Source organism: Indicator indicator, chromosome 27 (genome assembly GCF_027791375.1).
Source record: "Indicator indicator isolate 239-I01 chromosome 27, UM_Iind_1.1, whole genome shotgun sequence".
Classification (NCBI taxonomy): domain Eukaryota; kingdom Metazoa; phylum Chordata; class Aves; order Piciformes; family Indicatoridae; genus Indicator; species Indicator indicator.
In genome coordinates, this window is record NC_072036.1 from 9,919,877 (window position 1) to 9,946,837 (window position 26,961).

General features: G+C 39.0%; 1 protein-coding gene across 2 annotated transcripts in view; it reads left to right on the forward strand.

The window, feature by feature from the left end:
- The window catches only part of CDK19 (cyclin dependent kinase 19), an 82,350-nt gene that overhangs the window by 46,999 nt on the left and 8,390 nt on the right, over positions 1–26,961 (forward strand). Inside the window, exons 5-10 of one of the 2 annotated variants that reach the window (XM_054393007.1) lie at positions 10,848–10,905; positions 11,775–11,906; positions 24,526–24,669; positions 24,920–24,989; positions 26,081–26,153; positions 26,691–26,788. In XM_054393007.1, the coding sequence (XP_054248982.1) occupies positions 10,848–10,905; positions 11,775–11,906; positions 24,526–24,669; positions 24,920–24,989; positions 26,081–26,153; positions 26,691–26,788 (575 nt within the window). The remainder of the gene's footprint in view (positions 1–10,847; positions 10,906–11,774; positions 11,907–24,525; positions 24,670–24,919; positions 24,990–26,080; positions 26,154–26,690; positions 26,789–26,961) is intronic. The other variant, XM_054393008.1, reaches the window with a different exon arrangement.

The following is a 26,961-nucleotide window of genomic DNA, read 5'->3' on the forward strand; positions in this document are numbered from 1 at the left end:
CCTGGTACAAGTAGAGTGCCACATTTCATACCTTGACTGACACAGAGGGCAAAAGCTCACTCATTCCAGATAGAGTGACCCTCCTTTATTTCAGGATCTTGCTAAAAGTTAAAAATTCACTGAAAAACTTCATGCACTCATTAAAACATGTGGGTCAGTGGGTTCTGAAGTTGATGACAGTCTCTGCTGTGACAGTTCTACCTCAGAAAAAATACTGAGACTGGCTTGCTTAAGGCTTTTGCCTCCCCCAAAAGAGCTTTTCTGTGTTTCTCAACTCAAGATTATATCTTTCCCTATGATTTCTAGCTTTTAACTTCTGTTAGTAGCTTTAAGAATAAATAGTGTGGTGATGGTCACATATGTTTAAGCTACTAAAGTCTCTTTTTCTCCCATGTCTTAGTTTATATTTAATTTTTGTGCAGCACTGGGAAAATCCTTTATGAAATAAAAAGGAGGGGTTATCAATTTGAAGTTGGGCAGGCTTCTTTTTCTAACAACACATCAGATTTTTTCTCCTGAAACGTTAAAAATTAAGAAACAAACCCAACCAACAAACAAGCAAAAAAAAAAAAATCTTTCAAGAAATGTTTGTGTTACTTTTCTTATTGGAAGTATATCTATCACTGACTACAGGGTTTTTTGAGAGGTCAAGCTGATCCCATATCATGATTAGATAACTTGCAGTTATTTTGCACAGCAGGTTTGTAAACATGTTTGAAAGTCTTGAACTGCAGACTTCCCTGCAGGATTGGCCTTGGTTGGTGATTGATTGAAAAACCTTTTGAAAGTTGCTGCTGAAAACTGACTGTAGGCATTCTAAGTCAATAACTAATTAGCTCTTCCACATTTAGATAGAATACAGCAACTTCAACGTGTAAGAGAGGTCTTCTATAAAAATACTCTAAAAGTGTAGCAGTTAACTCCAGAGACATGAACAAGTTAATAAGTATTAGATGAAGTGTTAGGTTTAATTTTTCTAACATGACTTAATGATTCTTTGTTTTTGTGCTGTGTGTGTCATGTGGAAAAAGCCTCATCTTCAAAAAGCAGTTAACAATCAGACTCCCACACCTTGTCTTAAGTTGGCTACTTAAAATGTGTAAGCACCAGCTGTTTATATCCTGCCAAAAACTCTTTTCATTTTGCATTAATGAGGACAAGTAATACTAATGCCTAAGGTATTTGTTCATGAAAGCCTCTGTTAACAAAATTGTTTTTTGAGCCATTGGTATTAGGTAGCAAAATAAAACCGATGACACCATCAGTATACTGAAGAAACAAACTCAGAACCTGAAATGTCATTTTGTAGCTGTACATTATACTAAATATTGTAAAATAAATATTTAATGTACCTATTTCCTACCCCCAAGAAAAAAAATCTTGCACACTTTTGAATTTAGGAAAGGAAGAAATTATTTGCTTCCTCTGTAAATTATTTTGGCCTGGTTTCTTTCATTGCTTATTCCAATGTTTCTTTTGGTTGTTGTTGTTTGTTTGGGGGTTTTATTTTGTTTTTCTTTTCTTCTGTTCGCATTCACCAATATTTGTAGGACAGAAGATACACATTGGGCAGCTTTTAATAAACTGTAGTAATTTCTATGGAAGCTTTAAGTCACTCTCTCAAATATGCTCAGTGCAAACACTTTTTTTAATGTTGCCTGGGTTATTATAAATTTGAGGGCAGGTAAAATGCCATAAATATTAGGCAAGCCTAAATGGAATAATCCTGAATGTGCCAAAATGCCATTGCCTCAATCTTGTGTTGATTTTGTAAGAACTCAAGGTGGACAGATAAACTCATTGTCACTCTAAAGAGATTTCTCCACTGCTCTGCTATGATTTGATACCCTAAATGTAGTCTCTAAACTAAGGAACCTCTTCATCTGAGCCTTGTAAGTTACAGTATAAGCCTATTTTCTTTGTGGAAACAACTTTGAGTGCAAGGGTGAATATGAACTTGAAACCTTGTGGCTGCTCTACCTGCCTGTGGGCAACACTTTTACCAGCAGTATCTTGCAGTAAATAAGAGATATCTTTATTTCTTCATGAAAAGGAGCAAGTTGCTTAGTGCTTGCTGCCAGATCCCACAGGATAAGAGTGTGCCCATGGCAGTTACCCACGATGTTAGCAGAGATGCTGACAGCTCACACTTCTGCTTAGCCTAATTAAATCGTTGCACAAATTTCTCTCTGCACATGCAAATGCCTGTAGAAAATATTAAGGATGTAACCAGGACTGTTTAACAGATGTAGGTACAAACTGTTTCTCAAGTGAGATCTCACACCTCAGTTATACTGTGGAGAGGTACTAAGCCTATGGCTCTTGATTGCTCAAGAAAATGTATGAGGGAACCAGGCATTTCCCAATAGCATCAAAGTGCCATGTGAGCTCTTCGTGGCCAGGGGCTTCAGGTTCAAGGAATGGATGCCTAAATTCGTGTGAAATTTTTACCCTCAAACACTAGTAAGATTCATAGATGGAAAGGTTTTCTGAGCGAAAACCAGGAAATCTAAGAAGCACTTAGGGGTAGGGAAAAATACTTCCTGTGCCCAAGACAGCAGCCTTTGCTTTCAGCTTGGCTTAGGCTGTGACTGTTGATAGTAATTCACAAATTACAGATGTCACTCTACAAAAGTGAAACTGGTTTATGTAAAAATAAAAGTTACTGAAAATCAGTATTTATCAAACTGTGTTAAATACTATGGGGTCTGAGAAACCAAAGTCATTTCTGTTTTCCACGACAAGGCAACTATCTCGGACTATACACCGAGGAGCTCAGTAACTGAGATAAATGCTTGAGACTCTTAAAAGATAATTTGTGGTCTCCATAACTTTTTAATTGCCATATTAAATCTTAACTTAAAATAGTTTTTCTTTTCTTGAACCGAGTGCAGGTTTTCAGTTTCTGTATTCTGAGCCAAGTCTTCTCCCATTGCCTTTCCCAGCCTCTACCAGCTATGCCTGTGGCTGCAGATGCTTTGCTTGGTCTCTGTCCCTTGCTTCTTGTGTTTGGAATAGCATTATTTGAGATCTATAACTTTCAGTTGTTTATCATTGTTAATGAAAAGATACTGTAGATTCAGATGGCTTATGTCTGTTCCTGTCTGGTCTGTTAGAAAATTATTTAGATTTGATGGAAAAATCTGCTTAAACATCCAGGGACTTCAATTTATCTGAAAAGTTGTCTTGCTGAGAAGGTTTCAAATTATTTTGAGAGGCTGATCATTCTGAATTACTGTTGATGGAAGCATTGCATCTTCAATTCCTCAGTCAGATCTAGCCCATAGAGATCTTTATCGTAAGGCTGGGTTTAGGCTTCAGTAAAGGAATAACATGAAATGGTGAATGCCAGCTGAACATTAGGCTCCTTTCCATGATATTTACTGGTGAAATGAGCAGAAAGGGAATGAAGTATTCTTCTGAATTTTACAGAGGGTGCGCACATTAAAAATTCGTGGTCTTGAGAAATGTTATCAAGTCATGATTAACTTAAACACAGGCAGATGTGCTACTTAATATCTCTTAATCTCATTTGTGCGTGGGAGTAAAACTGACAGGCAATGAATAAATCTTTCAGCCTTCACAAAGCAAGTCGAAATATTATAAGTAGAAATATTATAACTCATGAGCCTGCCTCTAAATGTACCCTTTGATACCTTTGCCTAACTACTACTTCTACTTGAAAATGGCCTAAAAAGGTATTAGAGTGATATTGTAAATTATTTGCACACAAAAGAGAAGTTGGTGCTGTACTATAACAGACGTTTAAAGTGGTTATAAAGATTAGATTTTCTATCCTTTAGATTCAGCATGAAAGAAACGGGGAGGAGAGCTGGGTCATCTTTTATTGTTGTTATTTTCTTCTTACTCTCTTGAGATTATAAGAACAGGAAAAGATTTTGTATGAAAAGGAGATAATAGTGTGGCTTAATGCCACAAAATAACGTATGTAATAAACTGACAAGAGCTATTTAAACAACGTGAAATATTTGTAGACACAAAGCTTTGATTGTTAAAAACCTATAAAACTGAATGTATTTATTGCTTTTCTAAATCTTACCAAAAGCTTATATCCTAAAATAATAACCAAAAAATGTATTCCCTAGTTCTGTTCTGAGTCCCTTAAGCTATATTCTTATGTTTGTGCAGACAAAAAGGGACTCTTAAGACCAGCTCAGCATGCAAGTAACCTCTCTAGATAAGCATGCTACCTTTTTTCTTTTCCTCTTTTGAAATTTCCATTAAAGGACTTCTAGTATTTCACCCTAATTCAGCTATCCAAGCAGAAGCTGGCTTGTAATGAAAATGGGTCATGTTTATTTCTATTAGTTTGGTACTATATTGTTTATTGCAGTCAGAAAAGCTTTATTAATTCTTTGACTCTGCCAGACTCTCAGGGGAATGGAGGTATTGGGAGTTTTACTGCCAAAGATTCTTTGTGAAAGGCAATTAACAAAATGTTTTACGACAGTGTCAGCAGTCTCACTTTCAGTCCTTTGTCTGGTTACAGGCTTCATCCTCCTGTTCTTAGTGACCCTACTAAACCAAGAGTAATCACACTATGGTATAAAACAAATAACCAGGAGTTGGTAGTGGTGGAATTCAGTCAGACTTACTGTCACAGCTTTTGCTTTTAGAAAAATGAAGGCAGTCGTAGCCTTTGTAATGTTTCACATGTGAAAAATCTTCTTAGTTCATTTGCCTTTGGGTAATTCTGAGTAAAGAATTGTGTGAAGAATAACTTACAAGGCCTGGATAGCAGAGACTGCAGTATCTTGGGGCACTCAGGATGTTGCCAGAAGCCCCAAGAGATGAAGAGTTTGACTGTGCTGTTAAGGAATGAAATTTATTCCTCTGTTTCCACTTTGCAATAAATTCAAAAGCAGAACATTCTTCCAAATGATTTGAGGTGAGTCTTCTTTCTGTTCTCATGCACCTGCATGGACCTGCACATCCACAGCCAGGCTGGATGGGGCCTTGAGCAACCTGGTCTAGTAGATGTCCTTACCCATTGGATGATCTTTAAGGTCCTTTCCAACCCAAACCATGTTATGGTTCTATGATGTGCACTGCACAGAAATGAGGTGGTAGAGGCTGAGCAATCTCTCTTGTCCTGTGTTATACTTCATACTCCCAAAGAGCTCAGACAAGGTCCTAGATAATTGCTGAGCAGCTTTGTGGTCATTTTGCTGGAGTGTATACTGTAACATGTTGAGAATCTCATGGACAATGTGGTTTCAGTGTATTATTTAAACATGCTTTATGACACTACATTTTTTCATTGATAACTTAGGATCATATTTTTCCCTTTGTTTCTGTCTTCCTCCTTCTTAGTCCTCCTCGAGGTTGCATGTGACACTGTAAGTTGAAGTCTGCTATCGCAGCTCTAGCACCAGCAGAATGCTTTGGATAATGTAGCATAGCAACGTAAAATTTAATTTCTGTCAAATGTTTGGCATTCTCTTAATCTGAATGGTTTTTTTTTTTCGTCCTTTTCCTTTTCGCTTGAACCACATTGCCATTGATTGGGGAAGACACCACTGGTACACTGTGGAGATTGTTCTAATAGAAGCTATGCCTGGCATCCAAAGTTGTCTGAGGTTTTCATTTTGTCTCACAGTAATTTAATGCTCTGCCAGCCATAAGAACCCTGGAAGAAATGATGTGTGAAAAGAAGATTGTTTCATTTCTGAACTTTTATGTAGCTCAGAATTATATTCTCCTCTTGTGATTACTCTTCTTTCATAGTCCCCTTGTGTTTGCAGCCTGTTTTCCATTGACATAACTGCAACTATATTATGCATTGATTAACCAGGGAATAGAGTTTGGTGAATAGTCTCTGTTTCAACAGTGATCACACACATTGAGTTTATAAATTAAATTTAATATTTAGCAATTGCCTAAGAAACCATTGTTTCAAATTGATTTTGAAGCAGAGCATTCTTATGAGGAATGTGAATGCTTTGGCCATTGCTAGGGAGCACCACGATAGCTCTGAGGAGAGTGAATTTAATGTTGAGATGCATGTTTGTTTACCTCTCAAGAGAATATCCAGCCTGTGAAAAATGAAGTCAAACAGAGCAAGGAATATTTCACCTACCCACTGATTTCATGATCGTAAGTATAGTTATATCTGAGAGTACCTGAAGGCTTAGCAACTTTAACAGAACATGCTGGGTAGTTTGTCTGCATGTGACTTGCTTAAAATGAAGAGGAGGGGAGAAGCTCTTTGTTCCCATGGTAAAACATATTTGTAGTGAGTGTGTTCCATCTCAGAGATGTGTCCAGTGTTAAATGTACACATAACTGTTCAGCCAGAACTGAAATAGAAGTATTACAGGGTGATGGAAATAGCTGTGCCTGCTTCAGCTTTGCTGCCACTGCAAACATTTGCAGTGTGGACTTAACTGCCTCCTGGGAGGCTGTAGAGAAGATGAGGCTATTTTTAGAGGTATACTGAGGAAGGGGCACAACTCACGTTTCTCCAAGAGATGTTTTGTTTGGGTGATGGGAAACAATTTTTCCTCATGAGAATGGTGAGAGTGCAAGGTGTTGCCCACGAGAAAAGCTGAAGAAGCACTGTCCTTGGAGAACTGCAGCTCCCCTGGCTGTGACACTCAGCAACCTGATAAAGCTTCAGACTCGGTTCTGTCTTTGAAGTTGGCACTGTTTTGAACAGGGTGACCTCTCAGTGTTGACAACCACATGACCTTTAGAGGTCCAGTTCAGCCCAAAGCATTCTATGCTTTAGACTGGCTCACCAAAGAGCATCCAGAGTCATGGGCTGGTTTTAATCAGTCTGTAATGAAGGCTACATAGTCACATCTTTGCTGTTGCAGTAGGCTAGATAATCTGAACTTTATTTAAATAAACTTTTTTTTAATAAACTTTTTTTTTAAATAACCTTTTTTTAAAATAAACTTTTTTTTTCATTAAGTTCAAATGTATGATTGCACTGTAGGCATAGTTTTAGTACTTCTTTCTTTTGCTTTCTGTGTCCAGAGGAGTTTTGTAAGAACATATGAGCATGAAAAGCTCACAGTGATGGCTAGCTTCAATAAGGAAACAGTGCATTTCCCCTCTCAACATGTAACAGATACAGGCAAGGAATGTTTCACCAAAATATTCATCTAAGGCATTCCAAATAAATATCTCAGATCTCTTCTGTACTGTTTGTTCCTAATTCTAGCTACTTAGCAGCAGTTCCAGAGCTTGAGGTGAATTCTACACTTCTGGTTGCTATTAGAGTATCTGGTACCTGGAATTAATGTGGGTTTTCTTTTGTTTTGTTTTTTGGCCATATCAGCTCAGCAGCTATGAACTGTGTAAATCCCCAACATAATTTGACACCATGGGTTATGGTGGAATATCCAGATTCCGTTCTTCTCAATTATACAAAAGATATTTTTCCTTGAAAACAGTGTCACACACTTCCATATCTTTATTTTTAATATATATATTTCATATTAAAATTACTTTTATAAGGAGAACTTTTGTCTAGTGCTCCAGTACCAGAAATATGTTGCTCCAATGGTTTCCTTAAAAAAAAAAAAAAAAAAAAAGAAAAAAAAAGTGATAATAAATTTTCTCTGCAGTTTTCAATCTATGGAATTGATGTGAACGGAAGTGATAATGATTTGGAAGCTTGTGGTGCATAATAAAAATCTTTAGAGAACCATTTCTTTTTAAACTCCTGCATTAATTAGATCAATTGTCTTAATACCAGTATGCCACTATATTGATCTGAAAACAATGTCTGGATTTGAATAGCCTGGACTGGAAGCAGGAAAGTTGCCTACATTTCCTTGTGGATGAGAAAAACAAAAGCTTTGTTTGTAAATTTCTGTGAACCATCTGCAGCTCCTCCCGAATCTTGAACTTAAAGGGGCTCAGAGGTCTTTTGAGCAGTGCCCCCAGCATGGAACAATGTCATCTCATTTAGGACCTTTGTAAGGCAGTGTGCTAAAAGCTAAGGCCGAATCAGTGCTGCTCTTGGTTTTTTGGCTCATGAATTGAAAGCACATTTGTGTATCGAGACTCTGCTGTTTACAATTGCTTTGTTAAATAATTGGGACTTGAAAAGACCTCATCACAAGCCAGCTTCTTTAATTGCAGGGAAAGCTTTCATCTAAAAGACTTGCGGTATCTTTTACAATAGAAGCCTCTTAATTTCAGTTTAGTCTTTGTCCAGTGATACATTCCAAAAGGGAAACACATTTGTTTGGGTATAAACAATAAAGAATGGGGTATGGAAAGTGCTGTGTCCCTATGGACCTTTTCTCACAGGAATGTAATTCTGCACCACATCTCCTAAGAATTGTGTCACTGCTGTAATTGAGGAGATAACAACAATAACCAGTAAAACTAAACTGTGGCCATCTATTGTTAGGCTGTTGTTCCTGTTTTGACCCATTATATTCTTTCAAAACCATAGATGGTTTCTTTTCTTTCAGTTTTTATTCTGGTGTAGCGTCTCAATATTTAGATAGGAAGGGTATTGATTAACATGATGTGGATGTCCCTATGATACTTCTATTATTTATTAAAACATACTTGTTAGCCCAGCATTTTCATTTCTCCCCCACCAAGATCTGCTAATTGCTTTATTCCCACTCTCCCACTGCTGTAGAAAAGTAAATACATTATCCATACTTATTAATTTTAAGGAATCTATTAAATTATTCCCTCCTACATCCTTTTCTGCTGGTGTTTCAGGTTTTTTTGCTCCAGTTGTGTGTGGCTGTTGACCTTGCTCTTTTTGCATATGTTCTTTAGACAGTCAAACCTCAACTGCATTTCTCAGCAGGGATTTATCTGATCATTTTTATAGCTGATCTTAAATGTGAGACTCTGAACTCTTACTGTTTCAGTTGTTTCTATAGCAACTAGATAGGTGGAGATGCAGCAGCCTCGCTTCGCTTCCCAGCTGGTGGTTTCTGCTCTCAGCAAGGAGGAAAATAGGATATTAATTGGGGTGTAACTGGCTCAGAAGTGTAGTCCTTGTTGAGTAACCTCACTGTTTATTAAGGAGTAAGCTAATAATTTTAAGCAGGTCTTCTCAAACGTGAAAGCCTGAGCAGCTAAGGGACCAACACCTGACACATACTTAGGAGTAAATCACATCTCTGAGAAGACAGACACATTCACAGTGCCTAAAAATCCAGTCCTAAAGGTAAAGGTGATTTTGATTCATACTGAACTCTCAACCAAGGTTGCTAGGCAGAGATTTAGGGAAGAATTCCAATAAGGAAACTGGAATTTTGCTGTCATTGTGATTTTTAACAGATAAAATGTGTGAATTCGCATGCTTGCCTTGTTTCTGAGCATGCAAAATGGAATTGTTCGGTTCTCTAGAACATTCACTTCAAGGTAATACATAAATGTAAAACCAGACCAGTTACCTTGAAATGATGGTTTCATTATCATTAAATATTACCTAAGAGTAAGCATCATCTTTTATCTTCTCTAGATTTGCTGTTGAGTGTTTACTCAGGATCAATTAAAATAGCTATTGTGTTCCTCAAGAAGGGCATGTGAATTAACCTCTAGAAGGGTTCCAGAAATAGGTTGGGCAGTGAGAAATCAGGGATGGTGGTGTGAATTGTCCTGAGATTTAAAAAGGAGGAGTAAAACAGGCAGTGGCACCTGGAAAAGCAGGATGCAGCCAAGGAAGAAGCAATGTCTAACACTTGGGCAGCGAGGTGGGGAAGGGAGAACAGCTTCCTAGGGAACAGAGAGAGAATAATAGGTGCACGTTTTTGGTTTGCTTTGCTTTTCTTTTGCAATTTTGAGCCAAATTAGTAGTCCTAGCTGGAGTGTCTGTTTTTAACTAAATAGTGGCAAGAGTTAGGAACTGATAAATGAAGCGAAGTTCTGATGTTGACTTTCTGGAGATCTCTTTTAGATGCTTGAACAAATCCTGCCCCAGCTGACCTCTTTAAGCCTTAGAGATTTTAAATCTATTTAATTTTCAGATGAATCTTCCAAAAAATCTGCTTTGAAACTTTGTTATGCATCTCTTCATTCAAATCCCTTCATGTTTTCAATCCTGTTTACTTCTTTACAGCTGTTAACACAATAGGGGAAAAGCTTCCAAGGAATGACTGTTGATGGCTGGGGGAACCTAGATTCTAATTGCAGAACAATTGCCATGATGTCATGTGCAGATTTTATATGATGTTCAGAAGCAGCTGGTTATGAATAACTGCAGATTGTATAAAATGGCTATAAAGATTTTGTTCTACTTGTAAAGCTGTTGTCTACACTGTCAGAAACTTGTGGATGTAGCTGTCTGGGTATACTCAGAGGATGAAATCAGTTTGTGTTGTGGAAAAAAAAAGCCTTCGCCAATGTGATTTTTATCATGCATAGACTGAAGACAAGTGCAGCTCTAGCAATGTGATTCTAGATGATGATAGCAAAAGCAGCTCTCATCGCTGCATTTGCATGCCAAGATTTGGTGGAATTTTGAACAGCAGCAAAAGTAGTTCTTGCCAGACTGTTGATGTGTAGCATGAATGTTAGGCTGGTAGAAAATTTCCCTGTGGAAGAAAATCTTGCCAGCGAACGTGATCAGTCTGGTAAAAATGGAAATGCAAACTTAATTCAAGATGGCATTTCTCACTGTGGAAATGCCAGAGTGTTTTTCTAATTGTGAAACTGGTAACTGGGATATAAAACTCAATGCAGCAAAAAATAAAGGTATGGGAATACTCACCTTGTAAGACTAGTTATAGAAATGTTTTCATTATAACATAGATGTACATATTTCTGAAGAAAATATAATCCAAGGCTGCTCAACTAAATATTCTGTTTCTTCTTTTTTTTTTTTTCTTTTTTTTTTCCAGAAACCAGCAAACATTCTGGTAATGGGTGAAGGTCCTGAAAGAGGAAGAGTCAAAATAGGTAAATGTTTTGAAAAAATGTCATCGCACAGCTAAGAAATTATTTAAATATTGCATGATATAGAAATATAAATCATGGAACCATAGAATGACTTAGGTTGGAAGGCACCTCAGAGATCATCTCCTCCAACCTCCCCACCATGCCCAGGGACACCTCTCAACTAGACTCCGCTGCTCAAGGCCTCATCCAGCCTGGCCTTGAACACCCCCAGGGAGGAGGCAGCCACAGCCTCCCTGGGCTACCTGCTCCAGAGTCTCACCACCCTCATACTGAAGAACTCCTTCCTCAGATCCAGTCTAAACCTACTCTCCCTCAGCTTCAAACCATTCCCCTTGTCCTACTGCTAGACATCCTTAGGAAAAGTCCCTCTGCAGCCTTCCTGTAGGATCCCTTCAGGTATTGGAAGGCAGCTGTAAGGTCCCCTTGGAGTCTTCTCTAGGCTGAACACCCCCAGCTCCCTCAGCCTCATAGCAGAGCTGCTCCAGTCCTTGGATCATCTCTGTGGCCCTCCTTAGGACTCACTCCAACGTTTCTGTGTCCTCCTTATACTGGGGAAACTAGAACTGGATGCAGAGTAAAGGGGCAGAATCCTCTCTTTTGCCTTGCTGGCCACACTCCTCTTGATGCAGCCCAGGGTACAATTTGCCTTCTGGGCTGCATGAGAGCACTGCTGGACAGTTGCTGTGGCCAGGGTTCTTCTGACTTCTGCTGTGATTAGTTAGTATAACTTTGTCTTATAAATGAAGTAACTGGAATTTAGCTACAGTCAGTATCTGGTTCCTTACTTAAAAACTTTGATTTTTAAGTCTTAATGTTTTTCGCAATACATTTAAATTCTGGTTTATTGTATTTTTTTTTCTTCCCTCCAGCTGATATGGGTTTTGCAAGATTGTTCAACTCACCTTTGAAGCCATTGGCAGACTTGGATCCAGTTGTGGTTACATTCTGGTACAGAGCTCCAGAGCTGTTACTTGGAGCCAGGCATTACACAAAGGCCATTGGTAAGTTCTGTGTAAGAAAAAGTTTCACTTTTACCTTTTGTGAAGGAGAGTTGCCTTGCAGAAGATATAAGGATGGTTGTTAGAGCTAAGGCTGTCATTGATCTTCCTGTCACCAACCAGTTCTTCCTTCCTGAGTTGCAGATCTGAAAGGTGACACATGAGTATCTGAAGAAACTTACCCAAACATCTTCCAGAAACCTTTGCAGTGGCTCTCAGGGGACCCTATTTGTGTCCTGCTTATTCTCCATGACACTGTGGAGTCTGTTTGCCTCCTCCCACAGCTCCTTCCACTGGTGACCTGGTGCCCCAACCAGAGTGTATCTTCCACTCTGAGGCCAGTGTCACACTGCAGACTGAGTGCTGGGTGGCAGCACCCTCCCTCTGGAGCTGTCCCTCAGTTGAGGCCTCTGATTTCTCAGGGTATCTTTTCCAGTGGGTGCTGGGATGGAGCCTTGCAGTGCTTTCCCCATGGTTGTGGCACAGTCTGGGGTAGTTCAAAGCAAACTCTTAGGGCCTGCTTGGCATCTGGTACTGTGCAAACTGGGATGCTGACATCTGAAGCCTCTGTTTGCTTCACCCTGTAGTGGGTGAAAACAGTTAGAAGAAATGATTAAAGACAATGCCAACAGGATTACCTTGAACACCTGTAAATTAGATGCTTAAACTGCCCTGACTGTGGTGAGTTTGTGAAACGTGGCTGCAAGAGGACCAGATTACTGAGTGACCTGCCTGCATGGCACTGGGAAGTTAACCTTAGCTGACAGTTACCTGGTTTTGATAGATATTATTCTGTTTGCAGATTGAGGTGAGAGATAGGTACCATTATCTCAGGATATCTGTTTAAGAATGAATGAGTGTAGTGCTGTTGGGTTTTTTAATTATGTCATAAATTACTTGGCTTTAGCCCTGAGGGATCTGTAGTCTATACTGAAACACAGACAGGGAGTCCCTATGAAACTTCCAAGGATGCTGCTGCTGCTTCAGAGAGATCTGGGTAGTGATTCATTACTTAGGCTTATATTTCTTGTATCACACTCACACCAGTGAATCTCCAGAAGGAGTGTGAATGGGTCATCTCATACCTGATGTGCAGTGTGAGCAGTTAGAGTGATTTGGGCAGCAAAATAAAAAAGATGGAAATGAAAAAAAAAAAAAAAAAACAGGAAAGTTGCAAGGTGAGATTTGACAGCTGACTGAAGAATTTAGAGGAGCACATGACTGAAAAGAATAAAGGCACCTGGAGGTGATCTGTGTGCAGCTTTAAGGCAAGGGGAAGAAGTGGATAACAAAATGACAGGGATGATGTTCATGCAGTTTGAGTCCAGACTTGTGTTTTGCTTCTAGCATTATGTGCACTTAAATAGAAGGTAATCTTAATGAGCTAAGCACTCTAGTGAGAGTTTAGCTTCAGTGCTAATGGTTTTGGCAAAGGGCATAACTCTTAAAGCTCTCTCTTAAATCTCTGTGCAAGAAATGCGATTTTTACATCTCTTAATATTACATAATTATCATTTTGTCCTGTAATTCTCAGGAGGTCTGATGTATTGCTTTTAGTAATAACTCACAAATTATGTAAGAGTTTCATTTAACTGCTCTTCAGTTGGAAATAATAACTTAGAAGAAAGGTGATTAAATATGGCAATTTATGACCAAGGAAATGACAGCCTAGTTGGTGTAGCTGCTTATTTTCCATAGCTATTTTCCTATGCCTATTATATATTCTACAATTTTGTATAATTACTAAATACCAATAAAATCAGGCTAAAAGCAATGCCATGCTGGTTTTAGTCTGTTCTCTTCCAATTTTGTCATTGTGAGAAGTATTTTTGTTTGAATTTACTAGGAATGCAGTTTCATCAGTTCCCTGCTGCAACACACTGAACATTGTCCAATAGTTGCTACATAATTCAGATGTTTGCTTAGGATTTTACTGGTTTAATCTTGATTTTATTTTACTTTAAAAGTATTTTCTGTGTCTCATACTCTCTTTCTTATCTTAACTTCCCATATAATGTTAACTATTAGAAATATATTCTTATTATCCTGGATATTGTCTACTCTAGCCACCACTTCTTGGGATAAAGCCTTTAGTCTTGCACATAAGGAATTCTCCTATATGATCGAAGAATTAAATTAGAATTTTACTTCCGTCTCACTCAGGATTTTTGTCTTTGTTTTCTGGACATAATCTTAGTTGCTTTGGGGAAAACTGGGGGAAAAAATGGACTGAATACTGTTTAAAAAATTCCTTTGTATTACAAGCCAATATATAAGTATGTTTCATTGTTTAGAGCTAGTTTTTCAGTGATGTTTTTCTCCTTCATTTTCTACTTTTCATTTATTTAGTTGCAGATCAATTAGTTGCTCAGCACATTTGTAACCTCACGTTTTAAGGAGGTACAGGAGTCAGAAAAATACTGCAGCTGAAAAACAGAAACAGCTTCTGCTTTCTGCACGTTAAAAGGATAGTAAAAAGCCCATGTTAGGGTTTCATGGGGAATAATATTTAGTTTCCTGAGCTGTGAACATTTATAATCTAAGCCCTACTTCTTAATAAAATGACTTATATAATCTGCTGCCATAGTTACAAGCAGCTAACTTACCAGATGAATACAAATTGGGTAAACAGTGGTGTAGAAGCCAAAGGTCGCTTGCTGTTCTGTTGCCACAATATAAATCTGTACTAAATTTATTGTAGGCTGTGGAAGTTGCTCTGCATTCTCAGCACCACAATTTAAAAGCAGAATCTGTTCCCACATCTTCATCTGATCCTAATACTGTAGCAAAGAAGCAAAATATGTAAAAAAAAAGAAACTTCAGCAAGCTTCAGGTGAAATAAAGTGACCGAAAATGTAAAATGAACATGGAAATGTTAATCCAATTACTGAGCTTTTAGAAAGTCTCCAGCACAACAGAAAATGCCTTTATACTCAAAGTACTAAAGGAACAAGGCTGAAGTAAGAGTCAAAGTACAGTGCTCTTTGCATTAATGGGCAAAGACTGCTGCACTATAATTTGAAGGAAAGTAAAGGAAACAATTGTGGCAAAACAAAGGAAAAGGTGAGCTGGTTTTCAGTTTGAAAGGAGACATTAATCAGATTATTTTTCACTCTGGAAACATCAAAATAGGAAAGAGTGTTTTAGTAAATAGAGTAAGTAGTAAGAAGTCTTTTCATCATAGGTTTTTAATAAAGCATGTGTCAGCCTCTATTATGATTCATTCTGGGGCATCTTGTAGCATGGTAACAAGGAAATAGTATGATTAAGACTTGAGTTTATCAAGTCGCAGCTTGTATAGTTAGCAGTGTTATCAAACAGGAACATGCTGTCTTACCTCTCTTTACCACTTGCCTTACTGAAAGCAGAAGTGTTTGATAAATGGTATCAGATGACTTAGAGTATTTTAGATGCTGTGGAGTTTCTTGGCAAAAGAGTTCTTTAGAGTGATCGTTCAACCACATGTTAAACAAGACTAAAAGGCTGTCCTGCACTAAAAGGGATGTTACTGTTTATTGTGACAACAATCAATCTGAGAACTTGAGAAATCTCTATTGCTTAGTTACCTCTCCTCCCTTGTCTGGATGATAGGTCAGCAGGAATGTCAGAACTGGCTGTGTGACAAATGCATTTACCAGCCTGAGCAAGAGTTAAGCACAGAGAAACTGTAATCCAAAGCTTGGGCAGTGCACTGTCACCTCATCCTGTTTCCAGACTGACATATGGCAGTGGAGGCTGGAAATGTGTGGAAGGTATAAGCAGATACCAAAATGCCTCTGGAAGCAAATGTGACAGGAAAGTATTAGGTGTATCAGAGGGAATGAGTTTATAAGGAACGCTTGGATCCATCAGTTTCAGCAACTCCATTTGACTTCATGCAGGAAAAAAAGAGAGGGAACTATCTGGGGTGTATTATGTGGGATTTAGGATGGAAATCTGTGCATCTGCATTCCATACTGCCTGTGCAGTGAGCCCCAGACATTCCGAGTGCATCAGATGTCCTTGCTCTGTGTGCACAGATTGTTGGCACGCTGGCCAGGCTGTGGGGCCTCTGGAAATCTTGGACTGATGCCTAAAGCTCTTTTGGTCTCTTGTTCTGGGAGGGTTGGGAGGAAGGCAGGAAAGAATAGGATCTATCTGGAAAGGCTGGTCAACCAGGAATTACAGACTGGGCCAACCAGACTTTGGAAAGTTTTCAGGACAGATGTACAGGGGAGGTTCCTGCCTGTGGTCTGTGGAGCCATGGCAGATTGAGGACTGCTTTGAAACATCCATGACAGATAAAAAGAGCAAACCTTCAGCCTTCTGTGGGCTGCACAGGGATCCAGATTCCTGTTTGTGAGAAGTTGTGATTTGGGGGAAAAGGGGCTGTGGCAAAACTAGAACAGTAGAGAAGCTTGGGAAAAACTCATTTATGCATTCTGAAAAGACAAACTCTGGCTACACTGGGAAGGGAGCCTTGTTCCTGCCTTGGGCAATGTTATACGACATGGGAAGTAATTGGATTCAGATAATATTTTGTGGTAAACTTGTTTTGGCACGTGGTAAACTTTCTTCATTTTGATTATCACAGATGTTCTCATGCTTTTTCTGAGGGGCAAAATATTTTAATACCAAAGATTAATTGTTGCTCTCTTATCTAGTTATTGCAGGTACTGGATGATTTACTGCTGCTTTTCCCTCTTGCTTGACAGTGATCTCTAAAATACTGTACATGCCTTTATTTTTTTCCCCTCCTTTCTTTTAAACATTTTCTATGATACAATCTATTTCTACAATCTCATAACTGCAGTCACCTAAAAATTTAAAGTTTTACAAAAGATTATTAGATCACTTAAACAGAGTATTTTAAAAATACATTAATTAGTATTTTGGGAAACTTGAGCTGCTGACAGCAGCTTGAGGAATATCATCTCCAGAACTGTTATGCGCTTTAAATCGTTCACAGCTTTGAGGTCTAGCATACTAATTCCTGCATTCTGCTAACTGCTTTGTTGCTCTTGCTTCTCAAATGTGTTGATGTCTAGAAATCATCTAGGAAACTCATGGTCATTGTCAACTCTGAAAAGTTTTGAGAGGTGTGTTTGAGTGTGAACTAGCTTAATTAAGTCAAGAAAATGAGAACAGTGCAGTGTGTGAGACCTTTTTCTGCTGTTGTAAAACCAGTGGAGGTACTCTAATATGGAGCAGACAGTACAGTTTTCTCTCTTAGAACAGTAATCTGGGTCTCAGGAGACTTGGATTTAAATACTGGTCCAGTCCCAAGTGTTTCATGTAGCTTGCAGCATGTCATTTAATCCAGCCTATATGGTGTTTCATTATCTATAAAGTAGGAGTGCTACTTGGTGGTATTATCCTGAAAACAAAATCAGGTAATGATAATAGGGAGCTTCAGCAGAAGTGTGTGAGGATTTGTTCTTGTTAACTCAGTGAATGGATGAATTTGAGAACCTGGGGTGTCACTTAGAATTTGCATGTTCTGGACAGTGAAAAAGAGAAGAGAGCTACCAAATCTTCTTCTAGTGTGGAAGTAGAACATGGATGATGACATGAAAAAGCAAGACTCAGAATCTGCAGAGTGTTGGGAGATGCATTTTACCCACTTTCTCTTCGTATTCCGTTCCATACATGTCAGTTGGGACATATTGTGGTTCTTTGGGGTGCACTGCAAACACCTGTTCCTATTATATAGGAACAGGTGAAGGGTTTGGTGCAGAGATAACTTCCATCTTACAGGTGCTTCATCTGCACTTATTTTTTAAGGCTTCCTTTACAAAGCAATGGGCTGAAGGCTGATTTCATTTTCTTAAATGAAACATCAGGTTGCCTTTGAAAGATCCAAAAGATGATGTGTTATAAAACCTGATTCCATACGCAGTTTACACTAGTTAATTAGTGGATTAATGAAGGTTTATGGAATGCTCTGTTTACTAGTGTATCTAAAATGCTCACTTGCAAGAGTTGCTTTTGGTTGAAAACCAAGTAGCTACTATCATAACAAGGTGCATTACTGCTGGTGCAGAGGAATTCTTTTAGCTAATCCAATCAGTTTGACCTTCAGGCATGGTAATTTCAGCAGCATCAGCTGAAGCTTTCAGCACTATAGCACTGTTTCAGTATCATGACTTGTTCTCAAGACAGGTGGGATTGCTTCCCATGTAGGCTTCTTGGCAATAGCTGTGACTGACAGCAGAATTCATTTCACAGCAGTTTATTTTGTTGCCTATCCAGTCAATAGATTTGCTTATAATTATATGCAAGTGCCTTATTAGAAATAGTTGTAAGGCTGGAGCCCTTAGTAAAAGAAAAGTTAAGCTGTTGTAAAGCACTCTATTTGGAAGGACAAATAAGCCTCTCTGTGCTAAGATGTAAGATTTCTTCATGTGCATTCCTCTCTGTGGACTGAAGTAAGGTATGCATCAAAAGCTTTAATAACTCCCAGAAAAGACTGTCATGGCTTGTGAATTGGAACAGGCCAGGAGATTACTCTTCACACATGTTCCTTGTTATAACTTCAGTCTACCAGACAGCAGGCCTCTTGCCCACCTGATGTGAGCTCTGGAGGTGTTGACATGCTGGACCTAGTAAAAAGTAGTAACACTTAACGACACAAGCCAACCGGGAGCACGCAACGAGATTATGCACTCACTGTCCCTCTTCATTTAGCATGGAGAGGTCACCTGTAGAGAGCTTCACTGGGTACAGAGAAACTGGTTTGTTCTGCATTTAATTAGGAAAAATATATTTCCTTTCCAAAGAATATGCACTGCTCTCTTCTCAATCGCTACAGTTCAGAAGAGCACAGAAAATGCTGACAATTTGGTAATGTGCTGTGCTGTGTGTATAATATAGATGATATGATATTGGACACCTGCAGTGGTGGAATAAGATGGGAAAAAAATGGAAGAGGAGAGGGTAAATTAGTGCTAAAGCAGCACGGTTATGAGTTCTAGACCTTGCAGATCAGATGATATTATCAATCATTTTTTTCATAAGATCAATTCTAATGCCAAGCTGTGGGTGTTCCCTGAAGAGCTCTGTGCATACTGTTTTACCAAGCAGCAGCTTATCTTGCCTGTTCTTAATTCTTTCATCGTTACAGGATGGCAACCATTTCAGTATTAGGCCTGCCTAATACTTTGCAGTGACCTTTGCAGTGTACCTTCTATACTTCTTGCTGCAGTTGCTTGATAGTTGGGAAGGGGAAGTAGCCCTGAAGCTACAAAGCTGCCTTTTGCATCACCCATTACATTCCTTGTGGTTTTGATGAGTTGCTACTGAAAGAAGTTGTTTTTTTTTTTTAACTTTTGTTTCTGTGAAAAGCTTTGGCAGCCTGCCAGAGTACCTCTTGGACCTTCTGAGGTATAAGCAGTGCTGGAACAAAAGCAGCAGTACGTTCTTTGCATCTTGAAGATACTGGAGCTGGCATAAAAATAACAGTTCTCTGCCATCTCTGACGCATGTGAAGGCTTAGGACTGGGAAGAAAATGAGGCTGTAACACACTTATCCTTGCCAGAACTCAGCACTTGTCCAACTGACCCAGTTCCCTGCCATGGAGTGGCATTCTGGAAGATGAACTGAAGGAAGATGGAACCATCAGTCTATTCTGTCTCTCGAGGTTAACCTGCTCTACTGCTAGCTAATGTAGTTAACCTGTACCTCATGCAGTAGCAGTCTTGGAGACACATATGAAGAGTGAAAGAATTCCTGATGAGAATGTGGTATATAGGATTTGGGGAGGTCAAGGGAGGAGTGTTTGGGAGGACAGGCACTGAAGTCCTTAGAAAAGCAGTATAATGTTGGTAAAAGTTGAATTCTTGTGCTCTGTGGTACAACTGGTAGGATGCCTTGAGGATTCCTGCCCTTGTCAGTACACTGGCTGCACAAATTCAAGTAAGGTTGCATATAGAACCATAAAGCTGGAATTTCCAAGTTCTGTAAGTTAAAGGTTTAAGTCCTTTAATAGGGTCTCTTTGCTTGCAATTGTATTTGTGCTGCGTGAGAGGGCTACACAGGGCTCCTGCTGCTGTTGCCACTCCCTGTATTCAATCTATTGTACCTCTGTTGTCAACCTTACCACAGTAGTTTTAGTATAATGTTACAAGCTAGAGAATGTGCCTACTGCACAGCAGAAGTCTAAAATCATATGATCCAGGATCTTCATTTTAAGTGGGAAAATATATTGACAAGCTAAAACAACTGTGTTTAGAGAGACAGAAGAAATCGTGACCTGCTAACATCCTGCAACAAATTCCAACTGATTTCAGTGCAGGCAGAATTTCAGTTGAGATGCTTCAAAACATGTGAAGGTGTATTAATTGAAATTAATTAAATTCTCAGTACAAGCATGAGAAGAGGGCAGCTTAGTTTAAAAGGCTGGAGGCATACAGGTAAGAAGTGAGTAGAATAGTTTCATGACTAATTTAAATTAATACAGTTTTGTCTTTAAAATTGAATCATCTTGACTCTACAGCACAGGAGATGACACCATCTTGAAATAAAATACTGCTCTTGGATACACATTTGGCTGGCTGTGAGCATCCTTTCTGCCTGCAGAACAGTCATCTTTGTGGCTTCACAACATCAGGTTCTGTTCTTCACTCAAGTTCTGTTGAGATGCTGTTTTTTAAAGGCTGGTAAACATTGCCTAACTTATCAATGAGTGATAGCAAATTTGTGACCCTTAGCCCATTGACAACATTTTTTTGCTTCCCCTTGCAAAACCTGTCACATGTAAATGTTTGACCTCCTAAACCTCCCCAGGTGCAACACGAGGCCATTTTCTCTCATCATATTTACTGTTCTTGCCTTGATTCGGAAGTTTTGGTGAATCTTATGTAAACGTTGTAGCTCTTAGAGGTGACCTGGATTGCCTTGTTTGGCTTTTGCTAAGTAGCTTTTGGTTACCTTCATGGCTGCATTAGCCCTTGGTGGATGTAGAGGAGCTGTATTCTGGTGTCCCTCTGCTCTTTTTTTTCCTTTACCAGCATTCAGACATACCCTAGAGTCTGGACTTTGTGTTCAAAAGAGGGAAACCGAACCAGTTGACTCAAGTTCTGAAGCTACTAAACCAAACCTTGCTAACAATGAATTCCTCAGATTGATTACAGCTAAATAGATGTTGTCCAATCCTTGACTGACTTTCTTCAGTGGAATTTTATTAAAGAATTAGGAGAGAAAGAGCTTGTTTATTTATTTCTGTTCTTGAATGTAGTTAAGAATCATAAAGTATTTAATCTTGGACTCTGTCCCCTCTTCAGTGAAGTATTTTAGTTAATATGCATGGGAAAAGTAATTTCATTTTGAGAGTCAAGGTTCAATAAATGGTCTTATTGTCTGAAATGGTCATAATATTATTAAAGAATGGTTTTGAAATATTGGAAAAAAAAAACACAGAAATGAGATTATTGTGCAATACAAAGGAAAAAATACATGAGCATTTGTATGCTTGATCAGGCCTATCATTAAAACAGCTCTGTCCTTTTGTTACTGCAGCACTGAAGGAGAACAGGACATGCAAGATTTTCTCAGCTGTAGTAGCTGACCTACAAAGGTATCAGGGTGGTGGGGTTTCAAACTGGGCCTTGGAGAGCCATGCAGATGTTCTCATACTCTGCCAAGGTGTGTGTGTGTGTATGGAAAGGTTGGTTACCAATGGCCTGGGTTAACACAGCCTGCTCTCACAAGCCCCCCACACAGACAGGAGGGAAAGTCACACACCAAAGAACCCTCTGGGTAGAGATAGATTTAAGGAGTTTTACTTGGAAGAGATTTGGAAGAGATACAATAATCAATAGTTTTTTTATAAGGACCACCAACTGAACACAGATGAAATGGCACTTGGTAGGGAAATGGCTAATTGCTGACACATTTATCCATAGAGCTGAAGTTTGTATTTGGTTGACTAAAAAATATACAAATGGTGGAGGAGATAAATACCTCTTAGGACTGTGTCAATTGATGATACTTTTAACTAGAATTTAGTAAGGTGTTCTTGGTAGAAAAGTGCCACATGTGGTAAATAATTGCTGTAAATTATGAGTGTTGATGTAAAAGAAAAATAAAAGGAAAAAAAAAAAAAGGACTAGCCAACTTGGCTGAAAATCATTAACTGTGAGAATGGTTTCAATATGTGCCAAGGATGTGTTTGAGATCAGGTTACACAGGAGTTAGATTCACAGAGGGAAGACCCTGACCTGCTCGAGCTGCATGGCTGTAAGGCCTTTTCCAGCTGTTTAATCTTCACTTACGGAAATTAAAGCTTCAGTTTTTCTGTATTAAGTGTGCTGGGTTACTTTATATTAGCTCTTTGATGCTGAAGAGTATCTGCCAAGTGACCTAAAGGGTTGAATCCCAGTGCTGTGAATTACTAAAGGCTTACAATGACTGATCAGAGCTAAACTATTCTCATGCTTGCCTATTCCAGCAGTGCCATCCTGTAAAAAATACGATGCCAGTATGGGAGTTGGCAGTGTTCATTCAGATGTAGCTTGCAGTTGGTAGAGGGCTTCAAATGCACTCTTTGTATTAACCACAGAGTCAAGAAGTGGGAACTCGCTGCCCTGGTAGTTCTGCACTCACAGAGTTCACCTCATGGAGGAACGGAGTTTTGAAGTGTGCTGTGTCACATCAGGGAGGTTTCCCAGTTCAGCTTTGCTGTTAACAAGAATACTAGATATTTTTTTGTTCTTTAAGAGGAAAAGGTGAGTCTGGATAGAGCAGGGACTAATAGACTAATGAGTATTTTGCCCAGCCTCTCCCTCAATACGTGATGGACAGTGAGCACTGAAGAAAGCCATGAAAACCAAGAGGACTGCAACTCCTTTGACCTCTAGATAAACCATCTCCAAAAGGATTTGGCTATCTACCATGAAAATGAGTTAATAAATACTGGTAAATGAAAATGCTGTTCTTGAAGTAATAAGTAATTTCCTTTCTGAAGTAGATAATTTATGCCTACTACCCAGGCAGGAATTGTGATTAATAAGCTGCATTAGCTGCCTCAGCAGATAAAATCTCAAGAGCTAAAGATCTTGTTTTCATGCAGATAAGACTAATAAGAAAATCAAAGGGAGATAAAACCTTGAGAAAGTAATGCAATACACAGAGCAAATTATGCCCTGTCAAAGCTGTGAAGTCTGAACGAAGTGTTACCAAGTTTTCCTCTAAAGGGTGAAAGACTTACAGATTGAGACATCCCAAGCTCCACACCTGCAACATGGTGGAGATGGAACTGACCCATTTTGGCAAAGAGAGTGTGATGGCTCCTTTTTGATTCCCTGCAGAGAGAGCAGTGCTTTTGTCTTTATTCAGGAGACCATGTGTCACAGTGACAGCAGGTCAGGGTGTGAGTCTCAGATTAGTTGCAACAAAGAAGGGACTTCTCTTGGTGTCCTCATTGATCTGAATATAAAAAACCAAGCTTTAGTTAGTTTTGTGGTTTTGTTGGTTTTTGGTTTGTGTGTGTGTGTTTTGTTGTTGTTGCTTTTGGTTTATTTTATCTCCTGGATGTATAAATTCAGGGTAAATAGTTTTCTATAGTTATGTTACTAAATTTGATAAAATCCCAAAGGCTTGCTAGGGTCATCTAGTTTAACATCAACTACCAAGTAAGTCTCCACACTCCTCTTCTTCTTCAGCAGTCTGTGCTCATTATTCATCTGATCTCAACATCTTTTTCCACAGTTCTATCCCAGACATGTATTTGTCAAAGGAGCAAATCCATTTCTTTTCTGCTAGCAACCTTCTGCTCACTGACAAATTGACACTTCCATGTCAAAATGCATAATAAAGCATTTGGGTACTACAAAACACTAAGCTGGGTGGTGGTGATAGTAACTAGAACAAATTTTTTGTAATCTAGACATTTCTTCTCCTGTAAATGAAACCCATATTCTTGTCCACAGTAGAGTTAATTTTGAAAACATGAAATAAAGATTGCTATTTTCTTTCATTAAAGCATTACCTTACTGTGCTGCCTTTTTTTTTTTTTCCTTCTGTATGCACGAGATGTAGATGAGACAGTTTCAGTGTTGTTCCAGTGGGAGTCAGTTGTCAAGTAGGATTTTTATTATTTAAATTTTTTTGGGTATGCTAATCCCTCTTTTGATTAAAAGATCTTGTTTTTCCATTTTAACTTGCACTGTTTGGCTACACATATCAGCCATTAGTCTTTTTCTTCTTAGGATTTATTTAGTTACCAGTCATCCATTTGGAATTATCCTGAAAACTGCTAGAACTTTAATTTCCCTGTATTTTTATGGTGGATTTATGGTTTTGGGTTTAATGGTCAGCTGAGTGCCCTTTAAGTTATGTTGTCAGCAAATATTATGTAGACTCCTGTCATAACTGTGAATATGTTAAATGCTGGACTGCCAGGGTACAACTGGAAACACAATTTGGAGACTCTTAATTTTGGTTGGGGGGAAAAAAAATATCTGCACGTTTTACCTTTTTTAATGTTTTCTGTTGATGCATTATTTTTTAAAGTCCTGTATGTAATTATACTGTGAGGCGCTTTCCTTACTGTGATCATACAGATTGGTGAGAAATTGTGCCGAAACAAGAGCCAGAGTGATGAAGCACAGTAAATTTACATGAATTATCCCCCTTCTTCCTTAGATATTTGGGCAATTGGCTGCATATTTGCTGAACTATTGACTTCAGAACCTATATTTCACTGTCGTCAGGAGGACATCAAAACAAGTAATCCCTTTCATCACGATCAGCTAGATCGCATTTTCAGCGTAATGGGATTCCCTGCAGGTAATTTAGTTTTGTTAAAGCAGCAGACACAATGCTCCTGAGCTGATGCCTTTTCTAAAGGAAATGACTAGCTGTTTGTATAGATAGAGGGAGCTGCCAGCTTGATGGATTTGGACATGCTGACAGTTACAGAACAATAGCACTGGTCCACAAAGTCAAACAACTGCTGTTGTTATTTCTTCTTGTGTGTTACTTAACCTAAACTTTTGGAATTGTAAATGCTTCTCCTTTTCCCCCCCCCATCCCAAAGATAAAGACTGGGAAGACATAAGGAAGATGCCAGAATATCCAACTCTTCAGAAGGACTTTAGGAGAACAACGTAAGTGATGATAACACAACAACAGTTCAGTGAATATGGCAAATAAGCGGAAATTGGCTCCTACCCTCTCACTTTTTGGGGAGGAGATGTTGGAGTGTTTGGGTTTAATGCCCTTTTTTTGATAGCTGTTTTGGTTGACATTCTCTCCCTCAGCTGCTTATTAAAAGCATCACCTCACTTCTCTAGCAGGGGTTGCAATAAGTGTGATTTAATCTACAGCAGGTGCAGACAAATGAGCTTGCTTAGACCGCTTGTGTTAGCTGTTCGAGGTGACTTCATTCATTTTGGGTGAGAAAGAATAAGGAAGCACCTTCCTGGTCCTTTTGACCAGCAGATAGGTGAAAACAGTGACATTGGACAGAAATTTCCATAGAAGATGACATGTTGCCATTCAAAGCCTATCTGAGGATTTTCCACTTTTAGCTTCCTGGTGCTCTGATAGATCAGAGGGTGTAAGGAGCAACACAGCCTCTTGTAAGGCAAAGGATTGGGTTTGGATTCTGTTTCCAGCTCTGCCATAGATTCAGTATGCTGGCTTTCAACGAGATAGGAGGCTTATCTGTGGATGGAGCTTCTTTCTTTTGAAAATGGCTATAGATAACCACTGGATTTGTAGATTAAAGGCAAGGCACATGTCATACATATCAGGGGCATTTTTGAGTTTGGGATCTATTAAGGACTGTATGGTTTGCTGCAGGTTGGGTGGGGTCAGGGAGACAGAATGGTAAATTAACCACTCTACCAAATTGCACCTCAGCTGTTGTGCTGTTAGGGGCTGCTGTATGCTTTCTGTGGCAGAGTTGCTGGGGCGAACTAGAGTGTAAACTTCAAGCTGAGTTTCTCTGCCATACACTCATGTCAAAGGCTTATCCATGGAAATACTCTGTGCACAGTTGTTAATAGTCCTGTTAGTGCAAACCACGTTTTGTCTGCAGCTGCTAGATAAATAGCTGATCTATTTTCTGATAGCAGTTCTTTTTACAGTTTACTTAAGGGTTGGGCAATGTTTTTTTTCCTATTCACTTGGTACAATGCCATGTTCTTAATGCTGCATGATTTCAGAAATGTCTTTGTTCAACTGTATTTTTCAGATATGCCAATAGTAGCCTCATAAAATACATGGAGAAACACAAAGTCAAGCCTGACAGCAAAGTTTTTCTTTTGGTAGGTACTTGGAAGTCAGTGTGATGCTAGGAATGGAATGCATAGCTGTTCTTCATTCTCATTCTAACGAACACCCATGTTGAAGTTTGAGAAATGAAGATTTATTGTTCCCATCCCTAAAGTGAAACAGAGTCCTGGTCATGTTCAGTCTTTCCTGACACATTTTTTCTGTTGTGTCATCGGTACAGAACAGTATAAAAGCTATACACAGTCCACAGCCAACCATCATTATTTAGAAATCAGGCTTTATGAACCTGTAATAGCTGAATTCAGTGTTGCTACAGCACAGTGGTTCAACCTTAGCATAAGTCATACTGCCTGACACTGTATTTCTTAGAGAAGTGCTTCACAGCCCTAGTGCTTTGATGGATATGCATTCTGGTTCTTGGGATCTTCACTGAATAAGCAATGCCAATTTAGGCTTGTCTGAGCAAGCCACAAATAATTTAACAGTCCACAATCCAAGACATGTAAGTCATAGATTGAAAAATGATAGTTTGATAAGCTTTTTGTTGTTTTTAATGTTCTGCTTTGCAGCTCCAGAAGCTTCTTACTATGGACCCTACAAAGAGAATTACCTCAGAGCAGGCTTTGCAGGACCCCTACTTTCAAGAGGATCCTCTGCCTACATCAGAGTATGTATTCCCTTTCCCATGCTCTTCAGGGGTGTCTTCTTTCTGCTAAATGCTAATCCCTGAAATGAGACATCAGCTGAAAAATTCACAAATACCTACCTATATCCACAGGAAGCAGTAGCACAGGGATGCTCAGTAGAAACTCTTAGTGTGGTACTGAAGGGTGTGTATCT